Source organism: Adiantum capillus-veneris, chromosome 5 (genome assembly GCF_014529385.1).
Source record: "Adiantum capillus-veneris isolate H3 chromosome 5, ASM1452938v2, whole genome shotgun sequence".
In the NCBI taxonomy this organism is placed as follows: Eukaryota; Viridiplantae; Streptophyta; class Polypodiopsida; order Polypodiales; family Pteridaceae; genus Adiantum; species Adiantum capillus-veneris.
Genome location: NC_140935.1, coordinates 81,434,210 through 81,452,001, shown reverse-complemented (window position 1 = coordinate 81,452,001; position 17,792 = coordinate 81,434,210). Strand labels below are relative to the sequence as shown.

General features: G+C 41.4%; 2 protein-coding genes across 4 annotated transcripts in view; both read left to right on the top strand.

Annotated features, from left to right (window-relative positions):
- The window catches only part of LOC147457599 (uncharacterized), a 2,414-nt gene extending 1,576 nt beyond the window's left edge, over positions 1 to 838 (top strand). Inside the window, exon 2 of the mRNA XM_086512461.1 lies at positions 1 to 838. This exon is cut by the window's left edge and continues 1,328 nt beyond it. Within this exon, the coding sequence (XP_086368587.1) occupies positions 1 to 694 (694 nt within the window). The 3' untranslated portion in view covers positions 695 to 838.
- Positions 839 to 12,058: 11,220 nt separating this feature from the next.
- LOC147457598 (FAM91 carboxy-terminus protein) overlaps positions 12,059 to 17,792 on the top strand; it is an 89,257-nt gene continuing 83,523 nt past the window's right edge. For 2 of the 3 annotated variants that reach the window (XM_086512459.1, XM_086512458.1), the window contains exons 1-2: positions 12,059 to 12,336; positions 12,476 to 12,627. In XM_086512459.1, coding sequence (XP_086368585.1) covers positions 12,500 to 12,627 — 128 coding nt within the window. In that variant the 5' untranslated portion in view covers positions 12,059 to 12,336; positions 12,476 to 12,499. Of the gene's footprint in view, positions 12,337 to 12,475; positions 12,628 to 17,792 lie in introns of those variants that run through there. The other variant, XM_086512460.1, reaches the window with a different exon arrangement.

Genomic DNA, 17,792 nt, shown 5'->3' with positions numbered 1-17,792 from the left:
GAACAGTCGAAAGATCGCAAGTGCAAAAGCACTTCTTTGCTTTGCAAAGCTACTGGAGAAGGAGACAGGTGAAGTGCTTCGAAACACGGTAATGACAGTAATGGAAATGGCAGGTGCGGCGGAGAGGGATGTGGAGTTGCGGCGTTTTGCTTTCAAGCCAAATTCACTCACTGCGAAAGCTGTGCTGGATCAGCTGTTGCGGATTGCGCAAAATGGAAGCGCAGATTTGCAAGTGCCATGCTTGAAAGCAATCGGGTGCTTATCAAGAACCTTCCCTGCAAAGGAGACAAAGGCAGTGATTGAGCTCTTGGTGTGTCAGCTTTTGCATGTGGATTTCGAGGTGGCAGCGGAAGCCGTGCTAGCACTGCAAAAGTTCTCTCATACAGATAACTTCTTGCACCTTGAGCATTCAAAGACAATTGTGGATTCAAATGCGGTACCGCATCTTGTGCGCCTCGTTGCTATAGAGGATGAGGATGTGCAGGTGCCAGCTCTCATACTACTATGCAATTTAGCAATGGATGCGGGAACCAATGATGCCTTTCGTGCCACCAATGTCGTTAAGGCATTGAAGGCTGTCTCTCGGAGTAGCATATCCCAAATACAATCTGTAAGAGAAGTGCTCACTTTAGCCATGAGACAGCTAGAGCTCTATCAGGCAGCACCACAATCATACTCTCAGAACTATTACTAGTGACACGATATTCCTTGCATCTTATTCTTTCACAAGAGTTGGTGCATGGCTATCACATACCTTTTCACATTCTTAAGGTCAAGGATCATCATTTGTATACATGAAAAAATTTCAATTGATAATTATCTTGATGTGTTTTCAGTCTTTTGTGGCTCCTCTTGTTTTGTGTGATTGGGTGGAACTGCGGAAGGTTTTGTTCTACCCAGGGCAGTCACTTTTCAAAATGTGTATCATATCTCATAAGCTATCCATAGAGAATCATCAATACTCCAAAATGTATACCATTATGTATACATTAGAGGGACGTGGGATTTTTTTTAAGGGCACATAATGTAAATATAACATGTATATAGAGGTACTATTACTATTCTCTTGAACACACATGACAAAGGGAGCTTTTGATGAGGTTCAAAATGTTCCTACCAGTGATTAAGACTCCCACTAAGCAAACGCTTGAAGATCGCCATTGATTGTGAACGCTTGGCTTGGTGAGTAGCAATAGGGATATGGTGAGTTAGTGGTGGGTCTTGTACTGTGTTTTGGTTTTTTGAGTGGTAGTATACATGCATGTGCTCACCCAATTCATATCACCCTATTTATAACAAGTGAAAGGGTCATGGTGGCTTTCTAAAAAATTAAGAAAGTTAAAAAGGCATTGGGTTGAGTTTAACTAGAATCACTGTTCGGGAAAGGATTGCCTTAGCTTAGCCTTAAGCTATTTGAAAATCGAGACTAGTTGGTTGTATACCATGGTAAAAGCAAGAAAAAAGATGAAAATGTGAGAAAACAGTTTTAAAATTTTACAAATTTTACTAGAATTAATTTATAGAATGCAAGAAAAGTAAGCCATGTGAAGCTGTGAAATGAAATGTGAAATAAAAAAAACTCATCAATGTGTGTGTGTGTGTGTATAGAATTTACTAGAATTATGAAAGGTGATGCTTCACTTTAACATTTTAAAACAATAGAATGCAAGAAAAGTCAAGGCATGTTTACTATTTTAAAAGTAAAATAAGATTTAAAGTAAGTCTCAATCATCACTGAAAACATTGAAAGTATGCCTAACCCAACTCTCTTCTAAGGCTTCTTTTAGAAAGCCAAAAAGATAAGTCACCTACAAATGGCAAGTATGAAAAATCCCCTCTTTACAATTTATATAAAGTAAACATGAATCCCTTCTTTATGCTTCTACGAACAAGGAGTCTAAAATTCCCCTCTTTACGACTCATATAAAGGAAACATGAATCCCCTTTTTATGCTTATGCAGTTTGCGATAAAAATTTGATATATAGACGTATATTATTTATACATATAAGATTTTGTATGATTGTTAAATGTATTATTGCTAAATATATAAGTTTATCCTAGGTGCAAACTACAATAGAGATGGTTTTGGCAAGTTGAAGACTGAGCTTGTGTTATGCCATGAGCATTGCAAGAGATAGTGCTCACCAAAGGACGCTTGTGATACTCATGTGATCTTCATGAAGGCGTATGACGATCCGCTTGTAGAGACTCTCATATAGAACGTGACCACGGTGATCCTGCTAGACGACATTGAGGACAAGGTTTCCCTAAACCCTCGCTAGATGTGGATTGTTGTAAATTTCTTCAATAGCCAAGAGAACGATAGTATACTCAATAGTCAGCTATTGCCATATCTATGAAGCATGTGTGGACATGAGCATATACGAGTACAAGTCCACATACTATAAGTCAATTAGAATCAAATCACTACATAAAGAGTTAAACTAGGAGCCAAAAATGCAAGGCTCCATTGTTGTTAGAAGTCATGTAATGTCCATGTGGTATGTGTCCCTAAGTTGAGCCAAAAGGTTCCTTTTCTCTCCAAATGTGTTTTGTGCAATGTGAGAAATTGAAAATGAGAATCTTGAAGTTTTATGAAGTTTTTTTGCCTGCCATTTCTATTGGTAGTGGCTGACCTGTTTTGCTTGCTTTACACTAATTTAGAAAGAAATAAGCAAGGTTTGGACTAGCATCGACTTATGCATAAAGTGTATGTGTGACATGAATGCTTGGGCTAATTTAATGTACTTTGATTTTCACTTTCTCCTTGAACAAGATATGTTGCCTAAAGAATGGGGGTGGCCACCATGAATCCAAGAGCTGGTGAAGAAGCAATATTTTTAAGAAGATGGGTGCTAGCGAGGGGATTGGTACGATGCACATCTGGGTAGATGGTTTCTATTTCTTGTCTAATATAACGTTAATGGAACTAAAACAATAGGTCGAGCTAATTATCCATTACACGATCTTTTTTAGTTTCAATAAGCTAATATATATGGTGGAAGCTTGCAGAGATCCTATCATGCATTTTACTTTGGCAAGGATTAGTTTCCTTAAGAGTGCTATCAAAGCACATTCCCAAAGTTTGCTTAGCGGTCAAACATTGTATCTAAATGGAAACCCTAATAATAACACATGGCATGTTTATATTGTGTGGCAATGGCATAAAGCTCTGTGACTTGGCGCTCTCTCTCTCTCTCTCTCTCTCTCTCTCTCTCTCTCTCTCTCTCTCTCTCTCTCTCTCTGTGTGTGTGTGTGTGTGTGTGTGTGTGTGTGTGTGTGGCTCTTGGAGGAAGAGGCATTGAGAGAGAGGAGAAGTTGGTTGTTGGTGGAAACTTGGTGAAGGGGTGAGAAAAAAAATCACTCGCGCACTTCCTAACTCAAGCAAAAATATAACTCCCAAGTGACAACAAGAACCCTTTGGTGGATGCCGATTAGATAGACTACCAATCCAATCTACATTTGTGTACCCATATAGTTGCAACTATGCGCCATAGCATATAAAGAATGAATAATCCAAGGTAGCACTCACAACACAATATGTACATCATTACATCCAAATGTTGCTTCTAAGGAAGATGCAGAAACTGGGTCTCCCACCCAATTGTGTAATTCAAATGCAATTGTGAGATTGTCAAGTATATCAAGCTACCCACAATACATGGTGGCATTCTTAAGCATATCACCCACATTAAATATTCTCTTCTTCAGATTTTGATCCAAGGGCATTACAAAATGCTTACAATCATCCATATCATGCTTTGACAATATAGACGATTCATACTGCCTTTGTGACATGCATGTGCTCTCTTCCATGCGAAAGATCTCAACACCCAAGAAGTATCACAACCCTCTCAAATCTTTCAGGTCAAATTCTTGCTTCAAGAAATTTTTGATATGCTCAACTTTAGCCTCATGATTTCCTTCAACAATCAAGCCATCCACATGGATACGTACAATCACAATTCATGTGTCATTATCCCTCACATATAAGAAATGATTATCATTAGTCTTATAAAAACCACTAGTAACCAGATAAACAATATCCTTTCCTACCAAGTTCCAGGTGGGTCGGTGTAAGATTTGTTGTACCCATTTTGCACAGTTGGGTACTAAGTGTGACATTTAGCATACCCCAAACAACTGATAATGTGGACTCTCCACTATATGTGTTTGCATGGTCAACTATGAATGAGAGGCTATAATAACCACTTAGATGACACAAATTATTTAAATATCCTAGCTTTTCCACATTCACAATCCTTAGATTTACACCATAAGTAACTCAAAGAAATGGAATGGATAGAGCTGGGCAAAAGATGGGCTTACGGTGCTTGTTTTTCATCAGATAGTTTTCTATGGGCAACTTGCACCATGCACTATAGGACATATGAAAACCATAAGCAAAAATGTAATGTTATAGATATTATCATTTATTTAGGAATTGATCCAATGTTTGAATTGGCTAGGAAATTTTAGGAAAGATCTACTAACGTATACCGGTTAAAATTTGTCTTTTTTTTACACAACCACATATTTTTGTCATCATATCTCTCAGTTGGTTGTACAATCTTGCAAAATGAGCTTTGTATCTATGTATATCCTATGTAGAAAAATGAAGGTATAATTAAAATAGTACTTTGATAGGAATGTTCAATCAAAGTATATATATGGTAAAAAAATATATAAGTAATTAAATTAAGCTCCACAATAGGTGCTTAAGTTATGTGCAAGAAAACTTTTGCAATATATGATTGGTACTCAACTTATGTTCAAGTATTTAGTAGCATCACAATGTTGTGACACTGAGTGAGTGTTTAGACCAAGAGATTCTTTACACATAGAAAGTACTTTTTCAAAGATCTATTAATAATCAAGACTTCTCAATGTGTTCATGGCTATTTATTTTTGTGTGGGCACTGGTTCTTTGCTCTCAAAAGCATTGGGAGAACTTTGGACTCAGTTTTGGTCCCTGTAAGAAGTTCCACGTCATCTTAGAGAGAGAAAATGAAAATGTAGATAGTATATTTTAGGTGATTCTTTTTTTGCACCAACAAACAGCCAAAATGATATTCATTGTTAGATAGCCGTTGTCTTCTTTTCCTGTCCTTCGTGCTTCTATCAAGAATCTAAATAACTGTATGGCTAATGATTTGAAAGACCAATTTTGAAGCGTTCCCTTCAAAAACATAAGCTACAGTAACTCTATCAACTCTAAACATGGGGCTACACTGATTTCAAACGCGAGCTTCCAAGCCTTTGATGCCAAAACTTGAGATATTTGTTAGTCATAGGAATGGACAACACTTCTTCTCCTGATGAAAACATCAATTTGAACTTGCAATCCCCAGCCCCTTCATCTTCAATTTGAACTTGCAATCCCCAAAGAAAGGACATTACGCGCCATTACAGAAATGTAGGAAGGAGTCTTTCTTATCCCAACGGGAGAAAGAACTAAGAAGGACAAACAAGGAACATCATTTGGATTTATGGACCAATGGGTCTATTTACCTAAAGGATCCTACAACAAATGCTCCACCTCCCTTTTCTAATATCACTAACCTTTTACATTTCACAGAGATGGCAAGGATGAGCTACTAGGATACACTGAACATTTGGAAATGCAAGGATTGAATGCGGAAAAGCAAATAAACCTACTAGCAATGGAAAATGTGTAGCTGAAGAAACTCAATGAAGCATGCACTCAAAAGATTTCATCAAACAAAGAGACAATCCAAAGCCTTGAGAAGAAGATCACAAGTTTGCGTGTGAAAGACACCGTGCTTGGGAGTCGGAAAAGAAAACAAGGTCTATGTAATATAGAGATTATGAAGATTGGTAGTGGCGACGTGAAAAAATGAATACAAGCTTTAAGGTAACTTGAAGTTTGGTTCTACTTTTGTATCATATATATACTTTACACTTTCTTATTACTGATCATGATGCATGGTGCTTTCTTTGCAAGACTTTGCTACATCCCAAACTCAAACGGAGTAGGTTCCAATGTTGGAGTAGGTTCCAATGCCCATGTGCATTACAATCGTCTAGTTCCAATACATGAAATTGAAGAAATGATAACTCAGAAGAATTTTGATAAATTGAAAGAGAGGCTCCTTACCTCCTTGCCAATGGAAGGGCAAGCAATACGTGATGAGAGTGGCATCTCGCAGATGGGATACATGGCTCTCTCCAAAGCATTAGCTAAAAAAGTTTCAAAATAAATTACAAAGAGGATTATTTCTTCCAAAGCCATCACATGTAAAGGTTGCACGTCGACACATAAACGATGAGGTGTTTGAGAAACTTGGATCATCATTCCATGTTGAAACAACATTCATAGGCAAAGAGGGGGAGAGAGGTACAGTATAACGAGCATAACAACCTCTTTGTTGATCTGGAAGCATTGCAAAGGTATGCAGTTCACTTCTTTGATATGAGTAGAGAGGAGTGCAATGGGGTTCTCAAGTTTTCTTTGAAGCTCAATGAGTGTGAGTTCTTTACGAACAAGAATTTAGAGAGAGTCACCATTACCCTCATGAATAGAGCTTTGGATCCATCAATAACCAAAGAGGACCCATGATATTTCAGTGTGCAATCCAAAAATAATATTTTGACGCTAGGTTCATTTGAGGTACACTTGGTTCAATCTATAATAACAAAAATATTGCATGTATAATTCTTGGCTTTATGTTCCTTTTTTTACGTACAGATCGATAAAGAAAATTTTGTAACCCTCCATTGAATTTCTAGTCAAACCCAGATTCCTTCTACCATCGATGACCAAAGAAATGGAGGTGTGCTTTCAGTGGAAGGATTTGGTGACTACAAAGTCAAATGTCACATGGCAGGTGACTAAAAGACTCTTAAGTGCATGTACAACATAACACACGGTGCATCTGTGGCAAATCCATGTTTATTCTGCATGGCCGATGCACAATCTCTTGAGAGTGTGCAATGGAGTAGAGCTCCCAACAGACATCTTCAAGATAAATCTTTTCGACCAACACTTGATATTTCTATGTGTAGAGTACACGTTTGTACACTCCATGCACTCCAAAATCACAAGGCAAACATGTGGAAATCACTTGCTAAAATCCTCCACTATGTTGAGTAGCATTCGTGGGATGAAAGTAAGCTCACATCATTTCAAGTAGCCTTGTTGGATTGGAAGAAGGCATACCTGGCAGGATGGGGTGGGCAACATATCACTCATTACATGGTGAGTTAGCATGTTCCATATTCAAATAACATATGCTCCATAAATCCCTACTCTTCTCACCATTTTGTTTTATTCCAGCATATACTGTTCAACCATGGTCCTTATTTTGTCAAAACATACGGCTCGTTGTCAATATTGTCCACACAAGGCATGGATTTGATCCACTACATGGCAAGAACATGTTACTTTAAGCACACTAGACACGGTGGAGGCAAAGAAAGAGCCAATAGCCTATTAGAGTTACACCAATGGACTTATAAACGACTTATACATAGAGCAGCAAAAGGAGCTTCTTAAGAGTTCAAGCAGCCTTGCAGTTGGAAGAAGGCATACCTAGCAGGGTGGGGTGGGAAACATATGACTCATTACATGGTGAGTTAGCATGTTCCATATGCCAACAACATATGCTCCATAAATCCCTAATCTACTCACCATTTTATTTTATTCCAATGCAGTATATATTGTTCAACCATGGTCCTTATTTTGTCAAAACTTACGGCTCGTTGTCAATAGGGTCCACACAAGGCATGGATCTGATCCACTACATGGCAAGAACATGTTACTTTAAGCACACCAGACATGATGGAGGCAAAGATAGAGCCAATAGCCTATTAGGGTTACACCAATGGGCTTATAGACGACTTATACATAGAGCAAGGCAGAAGGAGCTTCTTAAGAGTTCATAAGTTACACGTTCTTTACAGTTCATCCACAAAGAGAGGAAGCAAAGGGCTTGGGGAAACTCAAATGCGAGGGAGCACCATGCGAGGTGGCAATAGTCATGAGTCTGGAGCGAGAGAAGATGGGCATGATTCCATTGTTTTTATTCTCTTCGCTACACCCCCTTATTCCTCACTGTGTACCTCTTTGATGTGCACGCCCCTTAGCAGAACTCTTTCCATGTTGATGGCAGCATCCCCGCGGGCATTAAGCATCTTTTATCCCTTAAAAATAGCCTTTTGTTGTATGGATCCAGGCTTTCAGAGTCTTCAACTCCTACCGCCAAGGCATGAGCTATGGACGACATGAAATAGGGGGTCATCAATACTTGGCACCCATACCCGATGCCAAAAATGCGTAGAGCAAACTATTTCTCTATCAGGATTATCCTTTCTGCCTTCAGCAGCACGGGATACCCACCACACAATCTTGTAATAACTTTTATTGCAAACAAAGGGAACTTTGCATTCTCCTCAGATTATTCCTTGGGGTATATTATGATCTACAAATTAATATAAAAACATTCATGGGTTATTATTGATATATGTACAATAGTGCCAAGTACTTGAATTGCTTCTACAAACATTTTTTGTTGTTAAAAAGCCCGATGTACTAAGACAACACTGTATCCTTGCCTTGCACTTCAGTGACAAGTCCTTGCCTTGAGCCTCCCGCTCTTCTAAGGAAACTATCATCATACACAAGCACCTGTTGACAATCAAATTTATCTCAACATTGCATCATTGGGACATGGGCAAAACCATTTGCATGCCTAAAAGAAATTACCATCCAATTCTCATCCATTTTCAGCATGGACCTTCCACACAAGTGAATTAAGTGGCTATTCACCAGCTGGGCCAGGGATGCCATGGGGATACCCATGCTTTCTAAGAGCCAAATTGTCTTGTGGTCGATTGGAGCTACTCCTTTGTTGGAAAATTGGCTTCTCCAAACTTTGCTTTGTTGAATATATCTTTGATCAGTTGACCCCCTGAAGTGAACTGTGTGTCGTGCATAGATGTGTCAGTAAGGAGATGTTTTTCCACTCCATCCTCCACAAATCCCATGTATGTCTCACAAAAATTTGCAATTGCAGCTAAGTAGTATTTAGCTCATGCATAATATCCATGAGGAGAATATAGTGAATGCTGTCAGCCATAGCAAAACTAGGAGCACAATTCAGAGGCAAAGAACCTTTCTAATTTGGGCTTTCTTTCTTGCTTCCAAGTGCTGCATTTGCAAAAGAAGCAAGAGTTAAGCCTGCATCAAATGTCTCCTTCAATACCTCTACCTGCTCTTCTTCTGGGTCAAACTGTAACTCCATGTCCTCTACCTCTTCCTCCTGGGCCAATGTGAAACTAGCAAAATTTGACGACTGGAAAGTCTCTGACTCACCATCCGTCAACAGGTACAAGTAGCACACAAACCCGTGGTTGACTACATGATGAGAACGAGCTCCAGAGATGCTTGAAGCCAATAAGCCTCGTGTAGACCACCACACCCCATATTGGATCTGGTTGAACATGGATAAATGTCCATATAGTATATTCAATTGTTTGAAGTTGGCCATCATGGGGTTCCACATGGTTGAGTTGACACTAAGCTTTGTAGAGGGGCATGAAAAATGCAACTCAAACCACCTATAGAGGCATCAAAAACATAGTACGACACTAATTTATTGAAGAATATCAAGGAAAATGGGCTTTATGTCCATAGGATTGCGTGCAACCAGGACTATGGACATCCTTTCTTGCAATATTGGAGGTTATTTGCATTAATTGCATCGTGCATTGGACAAGGGTTATTGCAAATTTGCAATTGAAGTGAGTCGCCTCTATCTTGGAGACAAACCTTAAATTTTAGAGATTCGCATTTGAGACCTTGTTTTGATAGAATGTTTTTTGCTTGAGATTGAGCCAGATTGTACCCAAACAAATTGGGGCATTGCAAACATTTAATTTGACAGTATTCATATCCATATGTTATTATTGGACTAGGATCCTCTACCTCAACAATTTGGATAATTTTTAGAAAGTGCACAATATATACAAGAGATTGGGACATCAATACTCATTCACTTGTCCAAGATAGGGATCTATAGCCATTGAATCTACAAACTATGACTCGTGGACTTAGCCTTTCTATAGCACTTGTAAAGTACAACTTGGTAAGTAGCCCAAAGGGGAATGTTACTCTCTCTAAATTCTTAGGGGATTTTGAAGAAGGTGTATCACATGAATCAATCAAAAGGGGTACATCTCATAGTATGTTAAATTGGTATAAGTAACAATTCCATACACGAGGGATTTTCAAGTTCAATTTGGAAGAACATTTATGGATTTCTGAAGAAAAAAGGTTCATTTCATGCAAGAAAAAGTAGACTAACCCACGGTGAGATTATAAAATACATAGATTGGAAGGTTGTTGTTGATGGCAGTTGTAAATATGTGATCGTTGCATATTGATACGAAGGTTGTTGATGATAGTTGTGAAGGTGTTACTAGTCAACCTTGTGAGAATGAAGTGCAATGAGTCCTACCCTCAGCCTTGTCTCTTATAAAGAATGGTCTTGTCAGAAACTAAGAGGTGTTATGATTTCTGAAGACTTTGTTCTTGAAGTTGCAAATATTGGGCTATACCTTACAATATTGTCTTTCAAAGTTGTATATGCAAATATGTTTGTGTGGTATGTATTTTATACACAAGTGTACACACACAAACACACACACCCACATTTTTTTTTTGTAAAGCCAGACACACACACACACACACACACACACACACACTCTCTCTCTCTCTCTCTCTCTCTCTCTCTCTCTCTCTCTCTCTCTCATAAACCTATATGTTGTTCAAGCTCCATTTGATAGATCTTTGAGGTCTCTTGGGATTGTTCCTCCTAAAACCTTCTCCTCTCATGTGGGTGTGTGTGAAGGAACTGGAATAACCTTTCTTTCATGTAGATTGGTTCTCCCTTCAGCAGCAAGTCTTGAGCTCAAGCCCCGCCAAATAGATCTTTGAGTCCCCCCCCTCCCCCAACAACACACACATACTTTTTTTTTTGTAATGTCAGATTGAATTACAAGTGGGAGACCTCAAAGCGAGGAAAACCCATAGAAAGTATTCTAAGCTGTAACTCAAAAACAATCAAAGTAGAGCTGGTAATGGCTAATAGGGAGCTCATGCGAGTCATAGGCAACTCGAAGAGACTGTCCAAGAGATATCTTGAAGAAAGAAACATATTCCACTTGAATCTGCTGAAACATGAGGGAATCCTGCCCCTTTCCACACTGTCCATAGTACCCAGAATCTTACCTAGCCGAAAAAGTATGCATACGGCCGAAGCAAAGACGAAACACTCCAAAGATCCAAATTTTTTTACCAAATTGTGATCCCGAAAAACGCGGGTGAAGAGTTGAAGAGATGCTATCCACAAACTGTTGCATACGAGAATAGGACCACATAAGATGTGTTATATTCTCAATGCCTGCACCACAACGAACACATCTCCAAAAGGCCAATCTCCTAGAGCGCAGTTATTTGCCAGTGGGGAGAACCCCAACAATACATCTACACATAAACAATTGCTTCTTGAGAGGTAGCTTAGAGCGCCTCCCCATAGGCCCTCTAAAGGTGCTTTTAGAGGGTCCTTTAATTAAAGATAAATGGTTTGTCTTATTGAAGGGTCTATGGGGGAGCACTCTTAGCATGCCACACTTTACTCCGCCACCCATCTCGTCACTATATGGCACGGCTCCGGGTCAGAGGAGATCTAGGGCCCAAATTTGGGGACGCGAGGCGGCTTTAATCTCCGTCGTCGGATCATGAAGTGAACTAGGGGTGAACTAGGGGTGGGTGAACTGGAGGTGAACTAACGGTGAACTAGGGGTGGGTAAGCTAGGGGTGGGTGAACAAACGGTGAACTAAGGGCGCCTTAACTAAGGTATGATCATGTGCCATGCCAACATGGACAACGACGTGCGCTAGCGTGGTGGTAAGGCATTCGTGTGGCAACCGAGACGTTCCAGGTTCGACTCACACCTCGCGAAGCAAGTGATCTAGGAGTGAACTCGGGGCACCATTTTTGCCTCGAGTTCACCTCCCAGTTCACTGCGTGATTCGACGGGCGAGATCAAAGCCGCATCGCGCCCCCAAATTTGAGCCCTAGATCCCCCATGGCCAGAGCTGTGCCATATAGTGACGAGGCTGCACCACCAAGTAACACTGTTATTCAACAACAACACACACGCGCGCACGGGCGAATGCACAAATTGTCAACAGACTCACTGATTTCTACGTGCTTTCATCAGCATTTATAGTCTGCCTTACGCTGCGCAATGTTGGGTTCATAGAGCTCTGTCAACAAGCCAGATCTATCGACGTTCCCGCTTCCGTAAAAGTGAGTGCCATTGCTTCTCACTTGAGTGAACTCTCTGTCTTGCTTCTCTCGTTTTGTGCTATCTCACTTTATTAGATCTTTAATTCTTTAAGCATTCTGGCCATGAAGGTTGTAAAATGCATGCTATGCTTTTGTGCAGAAACTTTTCATTCGCATACCCAGAATGCAGCGCATAACGACGAGCGTAGAGGAGCAGATGATTGTCAAGGCCATACAGGATGAAACCTCTTGGGAAAATCTGCCAAAGCGGCTCAAGGTCTTCATTACTACTAAAGAGGATTGGCACAGGAGGTAGATAATGTTTGCCGTTTATTCTTCTTGACGTTGTATAATCCTGATTGAAACTCCAAAATGTGCTGTGCTTTAGATTGTTTACTTCATTGTTGCAATTTATCCTGCCAAATCTCTCTTGAGAGCACACTTTTAAAAATACCAATAGTCGACATAGGAGAGGTGTAGTCCCCCTTCAGAGAATATTGGCCCCAAAACTAGGCCTCCTTATGCTATTTGTTTGCTTGCAACTCTTCTTGATTCAGTCTACCAAATCATCTCAATCCATGGAATTCTAAACAAGAAGTTGAAGCAGGGTAAAAGCTTCACAAATGCATGACTGATCGTATCTGCGATGAGATTAACTTCACTAGAAAAATCGTCATTCAAACAATCATCCTTGCGAACAATCACATCTCTATCGTGCAAAAAATGTGTGTCGTGCTTCAGAGAAGAAAGGACTGAGAGAGTCTCCTTCTCATGTTTCTTTTCAAGCTTCGCCTGCACATTAGAAATGAGAGGTAAGAATGAAGATCCTCCTCACCACGAATGATTATGGGAGAGTCACTTTTGACATTTAGCGTGAGCGTATTGTTCGCCCAATCAATGAGAGGGTTATGTTCACGAAACCATTGAATGCCCAAAATCATATCACATCTCGAGAGAGGAGACACAACAAATCTTCTACGGAAGGAAGCTTGCTGAACAGTGAATAACACATCACTGCACTCTCGTGTAATGAGAGAGTCCATACCAGGAGCGAAGCCCGATACCTCGAGAGGAGTTGTCTGGCTAACCTCCAAGCGGTCTCTTTCTACAAGAAATTCACCAATCACATCATGCATACTGCCTGAATCAAACAAGATCAACATTCGTTGACCATTCACATGACCATAACACTTCATGAGAGAATCATCAGTTATATGAGCATTAGAAACTTGGGACACATTAGTGTTCTCATTTATGGCATTAACAGAAGATGTGGGTTCTGTGGGTTCTTTAGGTTCGTTGGATTCTTTCTTAGGACAATCTCTTTTCATATGACCTTTAATGTGACAATCAAAACATCTTTTGTCTCGTGCATATTCGGCTCGTTCTTCAAGAGTTAACCAACCTCCTAAAATTCCTTGGGCAGATTTTTCATCAGGCGTCAACTTAGGGTTTTCTTTACTTTTAGCTTTTCCTTTTTTCTTAGGTTCATTGTGAGAATTCTGTGCTTGAGAAATAGAGGAAGATTGATTAGGAGAATTATCGTTGTTCTTACCGTTCTTACCATTCTGCGGGTTTTGAGAATTCTGAGAGGTAGTGTGAGAAGACTTGTTCTCCTTAGGCTTACCTTTGTTGTTGTTCATCTCTTGTGTGATAGCAATCGCTACCGCCTTGTTGAGATGTATTGGATTGAGGGCTTCGACATCGAACTTGATATACTCGTCCAACCCAAAAAGAAATGCCTCTTTGTGCTCTTCATCCAATTTGCGTAATTGGATGCCGAGCTGTAAAACACGGTTAGAGAAAGACATAATTGGCATACCATTTTTCTTGAGATTGTGCCAATCTTCTCTCAACCGCGCTAAGTACTGAGGTGGCTTGAACCGTGCCTTGAGTTTGTCTTGGAAGTCGGCCCAATTTAAAGAAAGGGACACGCCTTCCTCGGCTTCCTCTAGGTGCGCGGCCAACTGTGCCTCTTGCCACGCTTGATACCAGTTAATGACATCATTGGTAAGATACATGATTGCCTTCAAAACTTTGCTATTCCCTATTTTCTTAGTTGTCGCAAAGTAAGCATTAAATTGATGCAACCAAGAATGATTAACATTAGCATCCATCTTACCATCATACTTACTGAACGCCAACGTCTCAGTGACTGGATTGTTGGAGTCCGTATCTCTACTTGTGCTACCTGATGAACTGTCCACATCTTTGATTGGCTCGGATTTTGAGGTGAGTATCTGTAGGACCAACTCTTGTATGCGTTGGTCTCTTTGTGCCTCACACTCTAACTCCATAGCCGCTCGCCTTCTTCGGCAGCGATGCATTGAGCTTTGCGTGCTTGCTCCATGGCGGCGCGTTGCACCTCTTGTTGTAGCATCATGTCCATCATCGACTTGACCAAAGCCTCCATAGGATTTGGTGCAATCCGTGGCGTAGATGGGGATATGGAAGGATCGGGAAAAAATCCTTTTGGTGAAGAAACTTCTTCGTCACCAACTCCTCTCTCATCACCTTCACGCAAAGTATCGATTCCGCTTCGGGTGATGACCATACATTGAGATGTTGGTTACTTAAGTGCTTGAGGAATTTGGGTTCTTGAGGTTCTTGAGTTCTTGAGCTTGCAATCGGTGTTTGAGAAGGATTTTCTCTTACCCGAGCTTGACTCTTTCCTGCGGGCGCACCCCTTGGCGGCCTTCCGCTCGCACCAAAGTTGCTTTTTACCACCTCACATCGATTGGCAGGCCACTAAGTGCACGGGTCTCAATGAGTGAAAAGAGGAACAAGGGGAGGCTGGACAAGCCCTTCCTTTTTGGGTTACCTGTCACTCTTCAAAAACACGATTAGGAATCGACACGCCCAAGTGGGCTTGGGATACATGCGACCGCAATAAGCAAAAAATTTCTTATGGTTCTTTTCTTGAGTGACACTGTCAAAAAGCTCAGATAGCAGTGTAAGGTGCATCGAAAGTGAATGTTGATAGTGCTTAGGATGAGTGCTCCGAACTGTGCTCAAGGGTTCCTTTTATTTACGGAAGGGGGAGCCTTCCGTTCTTCTTAGAGAGAGAATGTAAGTTGTAACAGACTTGGACACTCCAAGTCAAGATTCTACCGTGACACGACAGGAATTTCACTTCAAAACAGTTCACAGTTCACAATTGATTTGACATGGCCCGGCGGAGTTCCGTACCTAGAGATATTGGCCCCAAAGATTGGTGCCCCTTTCGGTATTTCTTTTTGTACTAATCTGTTGCACAAAGTACACGGAGTGGTTGGGTCACACCCTCAGACTTTGCGTCGAGATGCTCTGAGAAGTGAGAGCCCAAACCACACTAACAAAGAGTTACAAGGGATGCCAAAAGTAGAGCCCGAAAAGCTGTCCCAAAAGCTTTCAAAAATAAAGCAAGTTCCTCTCACAAGGCCTCTTGGGGAATTAAAGCAACTCCCAAAAAGACCAGCATAGAAATTCTCAGCCCATGCGTAAAATAAAGAAGGAATTTCCGTACGTTGCTGCCACGTCAGCATTTCGCAAAACGCGTCGTAAATTCCGGGATTGTCCGTATGGCAGTGCCACGTCATCATTTTAGCCTGTTTTCCCCGGGATTGTCTATGCCAAAGGTGATGGTGTGTGAGTACATGGCAGCCACGTCACTAGTTTGTGACATACCCCCCTCTTGAAAGCATTGTAATCGCCCTCGATTATGCCTGCAAAACAGACAGAGGCCATAAACTGTCTTAGTAGACACTGACTGTTAGTAGCGACGCACGAGGAACACACATCTAGCACATGTACCAATCAACAGCCACGTCACACGACATCACAAGACCAAGGTTGTTTCCGTACGTACGTCCGGCATGATTCCGTACCGTACGGTACGTCCGTACGGATTCCGAACGTACGTACCGTACGCTTCTGTACTTGCCGAGCTTAAAAAAAATAATTTGGCCGACGGTGCCTTATCCGCCTTGGTCGGACTGGTTGGGCCACCTATGCTATACCTCTTATTATCACAATAAAGAACGGTGAACCAGAACACAGTCTCTGCATAGTGTTTGCACTAACACAGAGACCAAGGAAGGATTTGCCGCCACCGATAAGGTTCTTTCTCCCTCCCTCCCTCCCTTTGTGTTTGGAGTCTGCAAGTCTCAAGGAGGCACTCTAGAGTCCTGACCTCGCGAAAGATTGTAAGTTTTGTATTCAACTTTGAAGTGTGCGTTAATTGTGTTGCAGAGTTATCATGCCTCGTCGACCTAATCCTCTTTGGGCCGAGCACACCAATGTCTTGAGAGTTGTCAACACAGGAGGCCAAGCAGGTTCAGGGACTCGCACTTGGGTGTGCAAGTACTGCGGAGAGCAGATGACGAGTACAATTACCAAGGTTTTTGAAGCACCTCACTGGTATTGGCACCGCTGGACATTGTGGGGGTTGTGAGGCTATCCCGCCAGCATTGAGGGATGCCTTGATTTTGGAGCATTTTCCTCTAGGATCTACTGCATCGTCACAGTCAAGGGGAGCACGTGCAACAGCAGAGGATGCCTTGCAGGATGCATTACTTGGAGATATTGGCGGCTCTGCGTCTGCAGCGCCATCATTCGCAGGCACTAGTAGAAAGAGAACTCGTGTTTCACAGGCTGAGGATGAGGGTGCTAGTGCTTCAGCAGTAAGTGCAGGTGTGGTTGAGGGTGTACGTGGCCCAAGGCAAACCACATTGCCATCACGTGTACACAGTGATTCGTGGGTAAAAGAGCGACAGAAAGTTGCAGAGATGGAGATTGCGCGGACTCTTATAGAGTGCAACATTGCATTCAATGTGTTGAAGACTGATCAATGGAAGAGGATGGTGAGAGCTATTTCACAGGTTGGTGCTACAGATTCCTGGAATGGTCTTGACTACCAAAAGATGCGCACTACCATGCTTGACGACCAAAAAGAAATCATAGACCGAGCATTGACTCCAGTGAAGGTTGGGTGGCAACAATTTGGATGCACTATTCTTTCTGATGGGTGGAGTGAAACGCGGAGGCGCCACATTATCAATATCCTTGTTTCCTCCTGCTTGGGCACATACTTCTTACGAGCTGTGGATGCAGGGAAAGCTGGAGAACTCATTTTTGCGGAGTTCATCTTCAAACATATTCGCCAGGCCATCAAGGAGGTTGGGGAGAAGAACGTCGTGCAGGTAGATACTGATTCCTGACCATCGTCTTAACACATTTGAATTTTGCATACATTGTCCAACGTAATAATGTCCACACTTCATTTAATATCTTGTCATGACTCATTGTAGGTGGTCACTGATAATGCCTCCAATTGCAAGGCCATGGGGGATATGGTGGAGGCTGAGTTCAAGCACATTGTGTGGACACCATGCGCTGCACATTGCCTAGACCTTCTCATGGAGGACATAGGCAAACTTCCCTGGGTGCAGCCTACAGTGTCTGATGCGTCCAAGCTTACCACTTTTTTCCGCAAAAAA